We start from the raw sequence: 16,061 nt of genomic DNA, 5'->3' as shown, positions 1-16,061 counted from the left end.
GGAGCTGGAGGACATGTCTGGGGTGAGGGAAGTCTGAGAGTCCTTGCTTAAACTGCTGCCCCCGCGACCCGGCTCTGGATAAGTGGAAGAAAATGGATGGATGGATAAAACCATTAATGACTCAGATTACATCAAAAACAAGCATTTTAACAATATTAATTTTAGCTGCCCCTCATCTCTATATTATTTTACATCGGTCAATAGAACGCTGCAATGTCATTTGAAACCCCGGAATGCGTTTTTCACATTTTTTTTTTATTTTTACCAAGCAACTTAACACAAAACTAACAGCTAACTAATCAAAAAGCGATTATATATATATATATATATATATATATATATATATATATATATATATATATATATATATATATATATATATATATATAAATAATCACTTTTTGATTTTATTTTTTAACTCTTGAATACTTGCACAGCTAATTCACACCGTGTATCCCATTTAGCGAGCCGTCTTTTCGCTTGCATTGATGCATTTGGATGTGTGGTGACAGTCTTAAGTGCTCTGTTAATTAGACCTCTGTGTGCGTGTATGTTTGTGCTCTTAAGATGCATATAATTAGGTCCTTTATCGTGAAGGTCTCTGTATGAATGATTTATGAATTCTGTGTTTTGTTATTTTCCGCACACCCCGATGCTTTAACCTGATGACGATTGCTCACTGACTTATTCATCAGGTGTTTACTGTAATTAGCCCAGATATAAAGACCTGTACTCAAGGCTACTAAATTGGTCAATTACGATGTTACGCCCACTCCACGCAGGCTGATTGGGGGTGTTACAAAGTTAAATAACCTTAAGGGGGCACACAAAGTCAATTAAAGACTAAAAGGTAGACAAATGACAAGAAAAAAAAAAATAAATTAAAAAAACAGTGCTATGTAACTTTTCCGGTGGGGATCTGCCACCATGGAGTTGTTATTGCTTTGCGTGGAGTCTTATATTGTATGATATTGATACGTTTCTTCAATTATGGGTGTTTTCATTGCTTATAAACATATATTCTTACTGTCAGTGGGGTCCTATCCACAGATCTAATCATTGCCTCCTTGTTTCTATGCAGACATATATGCTTATTATCATACTGTGGAACAATCCAGGCAAAGCAATACAATTTCCATGAAGGCAAGAAACTAGTAAGGTCTCCACAAAGTTACATAATGCATACATTTGGGTGAAAGTAATTTGAATTTGAATGTGTAACCTGCTTGTCTGTATTGAGATGTTATAGCCTTGCCTGGAAGGTTCCACAAAATGGCATTAAACATGTCTTTTTTTTTTTTTTTTTCCACCTTCAAGACACTGAAAGCTCTTTACATCAAATAACCACTCAATCATCTGTGGGAGCTGGAATTACACCAATGTTTTTATGTTGAGGGCGGGATTTGAAAGGCCAACGTTTGGACCAATGAACAAACACTCTACCAACTGAGCTACTGTTGCCCTTATTTTGCATTTATTCAACTTGTAACTTGTGCTGGTGGCATCATCTACTCGTTCCCATGGACACCAGTAGGTAATGGACCTACAAAAAGGACACAGTGCGGCTTCCACTGTAAAAAAAACCAACTAGTCACGCACATCTACAATACAGGATTAGTTTTTACTATGTACCATGTTTTCAGCCTTGAGAAAGCATCACTGCATTTTTACTTTGAGTAGCTTCCAAACACATAATACTCTCTATTTTGTCAAACACATTTATTTATCATTACGGCCGCGCTGAGGCATGTATCTTGCACTTTGACTATTAAACAACCACATTCCAACATGTCATTATCAGATAGCGAGCATGCGGGGATACAGAAATGGTTTCTTTGCTGCGATTTGCCTGTCACTCAACGCCAACAGAAAAGCATTATCCAGGTAATGGCAGCAATTGGAGGAGGCATTAGATTAGAACCCCGAAGCACTTAGTCCCGATGCTAAAGCTCCCCGAATATCTCCACAAAGGAAATTACAGAAGCCACACAAAGCTGTCTCGTGAAAATGCTTGAGTATTTATGCTTTGTGGACGGGCTGTCAAATCAAAAAACGTACCTCGCGTTTCAAGATTTCCATCTCATAAGTCGTATATGTCAGTCTGATTCTGTGGCTTGTCCTGACATAACCCTGGGTCAGTAGCTATTTGAAGCTGCCAATCTTTCTGCAGAGATTCTTCAAATAAGGATTGAACATTTTTGACACATCATATTGCAGTCTATCATTTGAATTAGCGATTAGCGATTAGATACTTGAACACGATGGTGGCACGGTGGCTGAGTGGATAACGCTCTAACCTCACAGCAAGACCGTTACAGCAACTCCAGTTTAATCCATCAACTCCAAAAACCACCATAAGTAAAGATCTTTCAGCTAAGTTAGTCCTGACAAAGGCTTGGTCCACAGGTAATGCACTGCTAATGACAGTTTGTTCAAGTGGCGTTAAAGGGTGGGTCAAATGCAGACAACACAATGCCATGTTGACCTTATTCCAAACCTACCCACTTTTTCCGTAAATGCTACTAAACCGTGCTTTCTTTGTGGTGTCCCTTCCAGTTAAGTGGGAATCCAGTTCATTTAAATGGCAAATTTGGGAAGTTTTGCAGCTAAAATATGATATAAAGATGATAAAAGGTTGATTTGTGTAAAATGGTTAGTGTTCGTGTGTACTAACAAGTCAGCAATTCACGATTCTCTGGAAGCCTTTAAAATGAGCCCTGTGCAAAATAATACAACCTGGACGATGACGGCAACGCCCACGGGAACTTCCGGTGAATACAGCACAGAAATACTGGTAAATCACATGCATTTCAGAGGTCTACACGATAGAGTTAATAGGTCAGAAGCATAATGAGTATATTTTGTTTCATTTTTTGTGGAGAAAATGAAGTAACCAGAACAAAGCCAGTCCAGCCAGAGTTGGTTTCTCATACGCATTTGTAATTGTGATATGTTTGTTGCAGAGAACCATGCCATGGCGTCCCACACGTCGGTGAGCATTCGGATACTTGATGTCAATGACAATCCTCCTGAACTGGCTTTACCGTACGAAGCCTCCATATGTGAAGACGCCAAGCCCGGACAGGTGAGTGAACCCGGGTTAGATTTAAACCTAGAGGATATTTCTGTTGTTGGTGGAGGAGGAGTTTTTCATCACAATATGCTAGCAGTTTTGATGGAGCTTGTTTGGTATTGGAAGTTGACTTTGGTAATAGTTTCTGAATGTACAAAGTAAGCCTCAGTGCCAGATGGTATGTCTGTGTGATAAAGACACATCTGTGGTGGATTTTATTGCTCTGATCTCTTTACTTTATTGGGGCTAAAATCCATTTCCATTCATAGAAACTAAATACATCAACTATTTATAAAGCAAGTAAACATAATACAGTGTAAACAAAACTATGAATAGTAAAGTTTCCCTTTGTAATTTATGGAACTTTTTAGCCAAAAATAGACTAAAATAAAAGCTTTTTTCTCATTTTGGTTGTTTTTATTGTACTGAAAAACCTGCATTGTGAGCAGACTTGCCTCTCCATAAACCTGACACGTATTTGGCCTGGAGGAGGCTCCTACTGCTTGTTTCCATGGAAATGTTCCTTTAGCTTTAATCTTCCTCCGTAGGGCATAAAACTTGTCTATGTGTAAGGAGAATGTTCCGAGGTATGGTTTTAACTTTCCATATCTTCATGAAGCATATGAATTAAGTTGACTGCAAAACTAGTTCAGAGTGTTTCTGGGACTGGTTGACATCTGTACTTCCCTGGTTGGTTTTCTGTACAAAATAGTTCACTTTAGGTTCATAAAAAAGCTGAGCTCTGACAGTAGGTTCTATGATATTGAGTGTATTGTACTGTATATTACTGTACATATATCACTGACTGATATAGTTGAAGGCACTTACTGCACATTTTATCTGGTCAAAAACAACTCCACACTTTTAAGACTCCACACTCTAGTTTTTGGACAATTGTGCAAAATGCTAGTCTGTTGTTTAATGTTGAATTTGTTATGTGAAGGAGTATGTACTTTATCTCCATCCCTGTCACTGTGGAACAAGTGTACATTTTTACATTGGTATTCATTTGTAGTTTGTAATCTTTGTGCAGCTGCACATATCATTTCAGTTTGATTAATTCATAATTGCATATTGTGTATTTGCGTACATCATATTCAGAGATATTTTTCACTCTCCATCTTGGCAAAGGCTCAATTTCTATAACAGGCCGAGAAAATTGTTCTTGAGAATTATTTATTTTCAGTCCATTGAACAGTTTTGGCACATTTTACTCCAATAGACAGTCAGCTCTAATCCTGCCATGTTTACTGTGTTAATAAAAGTGATTTAGCGTCCCCTCATTGATTTCCATACTAATAACTCTCTGGGAATACTTTATAATAACAATACTATTTACAGCCTTACTAAAGCATGAAGAAACACTTAATTCATATTGAGCAAATGCTTTGCTAAGAATGATTCAGGCTTAGTTACTATTTAAGTGTACAATGTTCATTTCCTGGAGGTGGCACGTCATTAAATAGAAGGTTAAAGCTATACTAGATAGATAGATATATTTTATGCCATACTATTGAATGTTATATCCAAAGAAACAACATTTCCATGGAAACAAACGCAGAAGGCTAAGTAAGAATCAGGTTTGTGGAGATGCAAGCCCACTCATAGTAAGGATGCATGTTTTTAAGTATTAATATAAGCAAAATGAAAAACAAAACAAAACAAAAACACACACACTTTTATTTGAGTCTGTTGTTGTCTTAAAAGTTACATACTGTGGCTTTAATTAAGGGATTAGGGCAGTGGGGTTCCAGTATTAATTAAGTAGCTATTAATCTTAAATCAGGGGTGTCCAAACTAAGACAAGGGGGCCAAATGCGGCCCTCAGACCAATTTTTATCGGCCCCCAAGCCTCCTGCTTAACTGACCCAATTGATCATAAGCAGTACTTTTAACAGCAAATTAAACTATTTCTACCACTATAACCTCAAACATCACATTGCATTGTAATAGAGACCTAAAATGAATGTATTTCAAGACTTATTAATATACAGTGGCTCCGTCAAAGCTGCGTTTAAAGAACCGCGCTGCATTGATCACTGGTCTGTGGTCCTCCGCTTCGAATATGTTTTGAGATGTGGCCCTCGATAAAAAAAAGTTTGGGCACCTTTGTTTGGGTCTTAAATGATCGTGATAAACTAATTGTTGAGTTTTATGTGCGTCATTACCTGTACGCTAACCATGACCCAAGCATCTACTATACCTCTGGGTGCCATTTTGCCACTAGCTTTGTGCACTCAACGTGATTAAAACAAACCAAACCATTATAGAGTCCCTGCATCTTAGTCAACAGGCCCCGCGCTGATGTGGACCCAATTATCATGTGCAAAGCAAAGGAATAATTAAAAAGCATGGGGCCTGGATGCAGGAAGCCGCAGTAACACGTGTAATGAGGTCGGCATGATCCACACTCTGAAACGCTTATGGCCTCGAGTGTGTGCCACCATAGTACTCACTCTTTTGGTCGTCATCTTTTTATTAAAATCATTATTAGTTTTAGTGAAGATTTAGTTGTATCATGTACAACTGACTTTTTTTTACCATGATATATTCTTGCTCCCCTCATCAATTACATAGCTACTGTATTTTGCTACATTCACACTTCAGTGTTTTCTCATTATGTGTTCCCCCTGCCCTATCACTCAAGGAGGATGAAAAGTGAGGTTTGCTCCAGTGTGACTGTTGTGCTGATTTTGGCTGTACTGCTTTTATTCAGAAGCACGCCATAAATAACTGTTTTAGGTCATAACTTCAGAATTCATTAGTGCAAATGATGATGAAGGCCGTAATGTGAAATTTGATTAAAATGCCCAAACTCCCAAAGATATTTATAAGGTGTTGTGTAGGCGTTTAAGAGTTTTAAATAATATTAACTATGTGGAAATTGAAATATAATTATGATTACTGTATTATCTGGAGTATAAGACACACCAGAGAATAAGTCGCACCAGCCAAAAAATCCATAATAATGAAGAAAACAACATATATTTCACATATAAATCCCATCTGAGTATAAGTCGCACCCCTGGCCAAACTGTGAAAAAAGTGTGACTTATAGTCCGTAAAATATGGTAATTATAAATCAATTTAATAGAAAATGAATAATGTTTTATATAATAGTTTATTACTTTACTAGAGTGCTTGAAAAACAGTCATGTTTGTTTTGACACAACCCAACCAAGCATTTCTCTGATTGGTTAATCCGCATGTCAATCACAACAAACAGAAATCAGGATATGGTTCCAGACCCACGTGTGTTTGTCTAATTACTGTCGTCGAAGTGTATGGTTTTAGCTGACCAGGAAACATCTCTGTTAGGACGGACACTCTCCACTTTCTTTGTTTACAAATGATTACACAGAATAAGTGATATATAACAATCCTTTTTACTATTGATTTTCTTTTCTTCAGTTGTGTCATATTGTTTTGTTCACATTTGTGTTGACTCAGTGTGAATCAGACTGTGTTCGCCTTGGGTCAGACTTATTCATGCTCATTTCCAGCCTCACGAGTACACACTGCAGGGTCTAGTATTTCGCATTTATGTGTCTTTTTTTCCCTTTCTTTTTTGTAACAATGACTGGACTGTAGTAATAGTAGTAGAACTGGTGATTTACACAATTGATTTTTTATGTTTTACCATTCCCTGACAAAGAATATACCTAAAATACCAAGTTGCAGAGACTTATTCAGTCTTCATGGCGTTGTATACAGGAAACTTGCTTAGGATGCCTTTTATTCTCCTTTTTTTTTTTAGTAGCTATAGTGATTTTTAAAGTATTGGTTAGCATGTTCTAAAAGTGCTCTGTGAATTTAATTAAAACTGCAATCTCTAAAACGTCTAGGTGCTTGGTGGTGGTATGCCAAAATGTGCTTTTATATAATAATAACAATAATGATAATGTATTGGTCTTATATTTCGCTGTTCCAGATGCTCAAAGTCACATTCTTAATTCATTGCAAACTCTGTGGTGGTAAGCTACGATTATAGCCACGACTGCCCTGGGACAGACTATTGGAAGCGAAGCTGCCGATCTGCACCATCGGCCCCTCTGACAGTACTAACACTCCACTCCCCACATCCATACTCGGCAAGGTGGGTGACGTGTCTTGCTTAAGGGCACAACGACAAAGTGAAAATGTATTGAGGTGCAAGTTAGCAAGTTAGCCTAACAGAAAAAAAAAGTGAAATGTGGTGTCCTTGATGCAGCTTTTTGTATTTATATTTGTGTGTACTCAAAGCCAGCAGCACATCACTATGAATGTGCTTAAAATAATCATTTTTTAGTATTATTTATTTATTTATTTTTAGTCCAGTTAAAAATGTAGTGGAGTAGGAAAAAAAAAAAAAAAATATCCAGTGTGATGTAAAGTACAGATATTGTACTTAAAAACAGTAAACAGTACATTTACTTGTATACCTTCCACTACAGGGAATGAATGATAAAATACCCACAAAAGTTCAGAAATATAACTTGATATCCTTATGTGGAAGTTAACAACATTTTATTCCATTTTGCATTTTATAATTACCTATTTGTACAATTTTTAATGATGCACTTGATAGTCAAATGTTGCATTTCTTCCGCAGCATTCATGATATAACTGATATTTTGATCATCTGCCCACCTCAAATATTAGGTTTTTTTTTATGTCCTTGCCCGTATGGTGAGCACCTTGTCTGGTTTAAAAGCGTCATTTTGATTCACGGTATTGGGAGCACTGGCGCGGAGCCCTGCCTGAGCCCTCTGCTCCCCTGGGTGCTAATGAACGTGTTTGGCATCTGTCTTATGGGTGCTATTTGGCTCAATCCTGTTCACTATACAAATGAAGCACTCGCAATTCATCACAAAGGCGAAGGCCACCAACACAGCATGCACTTCCAGCAATAACGCAGAATTAAAGTTAAACAGCTGATGTCATTCAGATGGAACTTCACCTCATTTGTCCTCAACTTGGTGATGCTTTTGTTCCACTTAAAGGTCCTATATTATGGAAAACTGATTCATGTGAGCTCCAAGCCGTGTTAGACTGTTGGTACTTTGTCAAAAACAGACCTGGAGTTGTGTTTTGTTTCATTCACACATGTTTGATCAACCTTTTATTATAAGTCTGTTTACATCTTCAAACCTCAAAATGCTCTGTTCCACCTTGTGATGTCATGAAGTGGTAGTTTTCAAAATGAACAGCCATCTTTTACCTTTTATTCAGTAGAGATGATTCTAGTGAAGTTGTATGGAGTTTAAAAACACAGTGGAGCACTTCTTGTATTGCCACATGACATCACAAGGTGGAACAGAGGGTTTTCAGTTGGAGAGAAGAACTCAGCCTATATATTTGTTTGTGTTAATGAAACAAAACTCCAGATATGTTTTTTGATGAGGAAACAACATTATAACACAGATCAGATAATAGCATAATATAGGCTCTTAAAGTTAAACGCCCTTTTCATATTACTCAAATGTACTTAACACAAGGGGCAGCTTTCAGTTTACAGGGTCAAATCCTCTTTAAAAGCTAGATTTTTCATCAACTGTTAGTGTCTTTACAATCCATTTCATAGGGTAAAGGTGAGTTGTGCAATCAAGGAGATAAAGCAATGGGCAGTAATGGCATTCGTTTTTCATTTTGGACTTGGAGTTAAGATGTGGGATGTTTGAAAGATTTGACCTTGTGTGGTATGATTATTTCTGCTTTCTGATCCTACTTAAGTCAGATCATTGACCAATCAGTATGTGTTATGCCTTTTGCTAGCATATAACATACCCATAACAACAATAATACTGTGTTGCTAGCAAGATTATACGGTCCCAATGACAAGAAAGAAAGAAACGACTTGAAGTATGACGGCTAGTTAGGAGATATAGGCTTTGTCTTGGTTGTCTGGAATTGTATTTTTGTTTAAAATACTGTGTACTGTACTTTGAAAGGAGGTGATCAAGGAAGATTTGCTTAAAAGAAGGATATTTTGCAAAATTGACTTATAAGCGCTTTGAACAATGTTGTAAATGGAGATGGGTGATATGCCAAAAACATGAAATCCCAATTCTTATCTTACATTATTATACAGTCTTTCACAGATAACTAAAGCGATCTGCTATTTCTGAAAGTTCACTCTTCACCATGACCTGTCACTCAGCTGCTAGCCTCAATGAGTTTCATTTGACTGCAGCCGAATGCTATGGGTGACGTCACAACCCTTTATTCCACTTCTTTATACAGTCTGTGGTAGGCAGGCAGGAATCAGACCCACGTTTTAACTTGGAATTCAGCTGCCTTTTTTTCTTTTAATAAATGTTTTTAGATCAATATTGCGATTTGGCCCAAAATGTCCAAAACATAACATAATGCTCCACAGGTGTCAGTTATAGGTTATAATCATATATACAATATATATACATATAAAGCAAAGTAAAGCAGAATATGTCCTCAGGAAGGTCTTTACGTATGATAATTTACTTTCCACTGAATGGTGAATACTTAAAAAGTTAATAATTCCGACTTAATTATGTTCATTTGCGTTACCTGAAACAAGTGTCTGATATGGCTGCCCTCTGCAGTGTACTGTATTTTCACTGGGAGGACACTGTGTTCTTAGACTGAGCAGAGAATAACTCGGGTCAGAACAAGTTATTATTGCTGTAGTTAACCTCTCTCACCTTTTTCATTTGCTTGTTCCTGTGGTCAAATTAACTGGGCATCTAAAGCAACTTAATGAAAAGACAGTGAAAAAAAAAAGTGTAACATGAGCTTTCGTCTGCCGCCTTAGCTGTAGTGCTGGCCTCAAAAATGAAAAATGTACTAGGCTCGGCTTAAGTAAATGTACTAGGCTTGGCTTAAGTTATAGTATTTGGAACATCCCTAAAACCAATAATGTTATCAATACAAACAAGCAAAATTAACAAAATATGGCATCCTACTTGTGAGGTCAATTGAATAGATTTCCAAGACCAATCAATGGGAAGTTCTGAAAACCTGATGGATTTGATGGCTGAAATTAAATTACTAAATATGATACAATACATTCAGTCCAAGCGAAGTGCCCTGTGTTTGAAGTGGCCAGGTCTTGGGTTGCAGCTGAAGCTGCTCGTCAACCTAAAATACACTTCAAAAATATTTTTTTCTGTTCAAGACTCGCACCGTGAAGCGGTTTTCGAAATACATAGAAAATATGCTTGTATTGATGTTTTTTGAGGACTAGATCAATAAAAAAATACATGCCCATCACACACTGATTAGTTATCAGAGGGAAGAGGCTAGGATTGGTAGTGATTCTAGACTTTTTTTTTTTTTATTAAAGCCTCATGTTTGACCTAACCAGCTCACAAAGACAGTGATGACGAACATGTTCAGCCAATTTTTGGACCTGTTCTGCTGGCTATAATCTGCCTGTGTGTCATCACTCTTTGTGTATCAGGTGGAAAGCTTTTGTCACTTGTAGACTTGCTCACAGAGGGAAGATTAACCAAAACATTCACTCAAGTAAGAGTACTGTAACTGCAATAAAAATACACTATTACTCCAGAGTAAACGTATGTTGTTAGAAAAATACTGTGTACAATTGCTTTAAAATGTGACAAGTAAATGTAAATGTGCTACCCAGTGCCTGATTTCTCCTCATGCACAATGCAAGTGATTTGTCCAGTACAATATGGTGCTCCCAAATGCTCAGCACAAGCACAGGTGACGCATAGAGTTCTGTTTGTGACGCCAAACAGATTTTGTTTTCCAATTGATGCTGAAGTATGTTGCGAAATCCTCTTCATTTCCATTATGTCTTTTATGTGTGAATTGTTGTTGTAAGCACAGTGACTAACCCCATTTATGACTATATATGTTTAAGTATATGCATTAACACTACTATGAAGTGATAAGACGTTTTAGAAGACAAAAGTAACAAGTTTTATACAGAAATAAGAATAGTATTTTGTTGGGGTGACAGTAGCTCAGTTGCGACAGTAGCTTGGTTTAGTGTTTGCCACCGATCCTCAACATAAACGTCTTTGGAAGAGCGAATAGATCCTCTAACCCACAGGTTGGTGTCGTGATTCCAGATCCTGCAGATGAATGCTCTAGTGTCTACATATGTGTGTGAATGGCTGAGTGGTTCCTTGATGTAAAATACTGTGAGTGCCTGGAAAGTGGAACATATGACCATTTCCCATATTTCCAGAGGACATTACAGTATCTGCTTCAACACTCAAATCATAATTCACAATTTCAAAGAATCCCTCAGTCATCCCTTAGTCAGTTCAATGTTTTTTTTTTACTCAGTTGATGATCCAACCAGGCACTACAATACCCGACTCTACGCATGATGCCTGAACACATCACACACACACACGTTTAGTCTTTAGTCTTAATGTGACACCCCATCTCGGGCTCTCCTCCTCTAATGAGCCTCGTCCCTTTGTCTGCTGCTGTGTTATCAGCCTCTCATTCGCACACTGTCAGTTCTCTGGCTCAGGTCTGGCTTTCGCTGGATATACAGAGAAAATCAGATTAACCTAAGCCTTTTAACCGCGCTCGGGTTTGATCCCATTTCAGCGCTGGCAACACAGAGGTTTTTTTTCTGTTCTGCATTTAGCTGCAAGGTGTAAAGGGAGGGAGAGAGTGAATAATGTAAAATGGTGGCATAGGCTAAGCGGTTACCCCCCCATGGACACGGTTCAGGGCAAGGCCGTGACCTAGCGTGTTAAACGGTTTCGCACCTTGGCTGTTTTGACACACAGATCCGAGGCCCTTGATAGTTGGTGGAAAAAGGGAAGAAGGTGATAGGGCAAAGAAGGCAAGGGCAAAATGTAGTTATGTCTTATTTATAGTCCGAAAGATGCAGTTTCCCAGTGGTGGGAGGACACTTTTACTTAAATGGACAAAAGTACATAGCAGCACTACAACACTACTGTACATAGCAGCATAGCAATAAATAAATAAACTAGGGAATGAGGCACATGTCCGGACATGTTAACGTAAGTACACAGTGGTGATTAACACAATTTGATGACAGAAATGCTTAAAATTAATTTGCAGATGATTTATGGACTTAAAAACTGCGCAGGGCTACGATCTGTGACATTGCATGTGTTTGGTGAGACTTAGAGGCAAAAGACTTTCTACAGAGAATCACTGAAACCAACATGAATGATGTGAATACAAGTCCAAGCATGTTTTGTGTGAGGGAAATATATTCTAACATGGTAAAAGTCTCAAAAAAGTCAATTTGCGTAATATGCGTAGTCATTTCAGTAGTATAGACTAGTTTAGATTTAATTACTTTTGCAACATGGAATACGTTGTTGGTTTCAAAAGATGTCTGAATAGTTACACAATAAGTTACCTTGAACTAAGATTTGTCAGTGAAATAAAACTGAGTTGTAAAGTCGTAAAAGAAAAATGCTATTCTGGCAACTGAACAAAAAGATGTTTGAGTGAAGACTTTTCGCTAGGCCTGTCATGATAAATACTATATCGACTTATCGTTCAATACATGACAGACGGAACAATACTTTTTGGGGGTCAGTATTTATTGTGGGTACATTTTCCTTGCACTAGTCGGAAAAGTTTGGTTATTTTTTTTATACTATGATGAGATTTGAGCTGTAGAGTGTTTAATTATGAACTTCTATGACTCATTATAGACACAAATTAACTATGTGAGTGTTGCATTCTTGCATTATTTATGTATTGCAGTTTGTGTATTTTAACAGTACTGTACCCTAGGAATACTTGTGAATAACTCTGCTTTATGGCTTGACTTCAGTATTACCACTGACCATCTATATTTATTTCAGCAATTTATCTTACTTTAAATGTGTTATCATGACAGGCCTACGTTTTGCTGCTCGTCCAAGCCTCTTCTTCAGTTCTGGTCAGATTACTGGTGGACACTGCCTTATATCTGTCTGAAGGGAGGAGCTAACTACACTGACACTAACACTCCTAACACAAAAGTAGCTTCTTTTACTCCCCTCTCAAACTATTTCTTTTCTTTGGCTAAGATCTGTACCTCACTGTGTTCAAAGAAGTGGTTAGTGGCTTTGGGACAGAGGTGTATAGTGGATTAGTGTCCTGAGGAGCTCTCGCGACAGTGTTGGTACTTCTAGGTCCATCAAGTAAATATCTCTTAACATGTCAAAACTACTGAAATGAATATTAACATCCTGAATTCAAGTAATTTTAACAAATGATATTTATATTTTTACAGTGCAGAAGTATAGACGTTTTATTTGTAATTGTACTAATCCAGTAGTAGTAGAGTGTATCAACTATGTCATACACTAGTAGTAGTAAAAGTAATGCTGAAGTAGTGGTAGAAGTGGTCAGATTAATTGCAATTGTAGCCCATAAAATACCAGCATTAATAATACATAAACATGAGTTGGTGGTTATGTTTATAGCCATAGTTTCCCTGGAACGGAATGTTGCAGCCAATCTGGACCAACAGTCTGTTTGATCACCAACAATTACACATGCACACAGTACCTCATCGTATAAGAATTCATGTATTCTTAATTCACGCTCTGTTTTTGTACTTTATATTACTCTTGTAGTATCTGTGTATTCCAGATAAAGTACAGTAGAATGGACAAAATAAACAGCATATATCATATTACATTTCCATGCAGGACTAGTGAGAGTGACTCTGTCAGTGCAGCCGCTGTGAACGTGGATGAATTAAACCCATTTCTCAGACAAAGCTGAGGCCTGTCTCCATCTTCTGTGAGCTGTTCTGCCGTTTAATGCTATTTATTGTTTTATGTTTTATTTATTTAGTTTAGTTGTGTACACTGGCTGATGTGGAAGAAAATGTTATTCAATAGTGCATTTATGCACTCGTCATAGATGAATTAGTTATATTTGATTGACATTTCTAATATAAATCTGCATTTACATTACAGAGGAGGCTGTAACAGTCTGTTTAGCTGACAGCATTCTAATTAAAACAGTTGAAAGAGCGAATGAACATCAGTGCGTCTTTGTAAAATTCATGTTCGGAAAACGGAACTTCTTTCCTCTTAAAACTGTAAATAACCAGAGGCTAATTCAATACTTGCTCTACTTAATCATAACCCAGTACTTGTTTTAATATTTGTCTTTTTTCTTTTTTAGCATATCAGCAGGCTCTATCCAAGGACTTTAAATGACGAAGTTACATTATTATTTTTGTCTTTTTGTCTACATTAAAGGACCCATAGGTAAAGGTATCTATAGGTACATTTGTAATGATGATTTATTTTCAAATACAAAAACATTATGTACATGATGGCCAAGTTGTTGATGTTAAAATTTTGTGTTTTGGTTCTCAAGGTGATTATCCAGTCTAAAAGCAGAATGAGCCTCATGTAAGCCTCTCATTTGGGTTTCAATGCATAAATCCAGTTGGTTTAAACCAGAAGGACTCTCTGTGATCTGAATCATCTCTACCTAAACCCCAGCACCAGCAGCCAGTCATTACTCAGTGCTAGTGCAGCCTCTGCAGCTCAGGGAGTGAAGTTTGTTTGGTGGTTTGGTGGTTTCCTCAGTGATTCCAAAACATGCACAATGGGTCAAATCCTCCACAAAGACTAGCAACAAGATCTGCGCTATGGTGCTCACTTCTCCTAAGGAGATGCTCTAGCAGCATTGACAGATGGGTCAAATACAGAGAACAATTTTTTCAATGAGGACAATAAAGTGTACCTTAACCTTAATGAGAATGAGGAAAAAAAACTTGAACGTGTCCTCTATTTGCAGGTTAAAGCACTGGAAACCCAGGTTCAGTTGTGATTGTAGTAGTCTAAAAAAAAAAAAATAGGAAACTTCTGTCACAGTGGTAACATCACCTGGCTCGGGTTACAGGCCAGATCTATGGAGAGGTGACAACCCTCACATTAAAAATTCATGTTTTAAGGGTTTTTAATTTCTTAAAAACCCTGTTAACAACTCCATGGAGCAGGCAATGTACCTCCCAGCTAGAAACTTATATATTTCACCTCTAATTATGTAACACTTATAGCTTTTCGTGTTCATTTTTTAAAGCACTACCCAAATATTTCTTGCAATATGACTTCAACAGCTTAAAATATCACATTGATTTCCTCATCCCCAGATCCGCATTGCCATTTTCCCATTTGGCTGCACCTCAGTGAGCGCCACGTGAACACTTTGCCTGTGCCCCGGAGCTCCTCGCCCACCTCCTAGTATTTATCTTGACTTTATGCAGGGAGACACATCATATAGAGCTGTGCGTGTGAAAAAGGCATAGGGATAGCGCCTGGGTTAGCTAACCAGAGGGCAAACCAAGGCAGACCAGGGTAAACCAGCTCTGATTGGCCACAACATGAGTAACCTCTGACTCCTGTAAGGGTCAGAGGTTAAATGTGCAGGTTATTACTAACATAACACAACAATGAATGGATACTCACCACTAGTGGGTTCATCCCTCTGTATGTGTGAGGTTAAATATTGTAACAAGGTCATTGTACTACTACTACTACTACTACTACTACTACTGTTACTGCTCCTGCTGCTACTAAGGCTGCACAACATGTCATGCATCTAAATTTGCAATCAAACTGCAACATAGACACAAATTGGAGATCATATCAAGACAGGTTCTTTATTTGCAGAAAAACGTACTATATACTAAGTAAGTAGCAGTAAGGGCCATATTTACTAAGCCAGATGCAAAAGTACAAGTGCAAAATGAAAATTTGTTTGCGCTATTTGTGTGTGTTACACCTGATTTTACCATTCGTGACTGCTCCTCTTATTCCTAATGCAATTCTAATATGTAAATGAGAGTTTAGAGACTGAGCAAGTGCTGTAGTGCTGTTTCTGCTCTGCACACGCATAGGCCTACACAGTATGATAACTTTGACTTATATGCTCACTGTTACGCCTGTCTGTGTCTATAGCATTTCTTCATTCATTCAATACAATTAAAACTAGCTTCAATTCCCATTATTATTATTTTTAATAATTAGCTTTACATCTTGCTCACTGTGCC

At 37.6% G+C, this 16,061-nt stretch overlaps 1 protein-coding gene across 1 annotated transcript in view; it reads left to right on the top strand.

Moving 5' to 3' along the window:
• The window catches only part of LOC117370831 (cadherin-22), a 257,026-nt gene that overhangs the window by 190,029 nt on the left and 50,936 nt on the right, over positions 1-16,061 (top strand). Inside the window, exon 9 of the mRNA XM_055221940.1 lies at positions 2,964-3,085. Coding sequence (XP_055077915.1) covers positions 2,964-3,085 — 122 coding nt within the window. The remainder of the gene's footprint in view (positions 1-2,963; positions 3,086-16,061) is intronic.

The sequence above is a fragment of the Periophthalmus magnuspinnatus genome, chromosome 5, assembly GCF_009829125.3.
Source record: "Periophthalmus magnuspinnatus isolate fPerMag1 chromosome 5, fPerMag1.2.pri, whole genome shotgun sequence".
Taxonomy (NCBI): Eukaryota; Metazoa; Chordata; class Actinopteri; order Gobiiformes; family Gobiidae; genus Periophthalmus; species Periophthalmus magnuspinnatus.
Note: the sequence above shows the minus strand (reverse complement) of the source record. Positions and strands in the feature narration are given on the sequence as shown.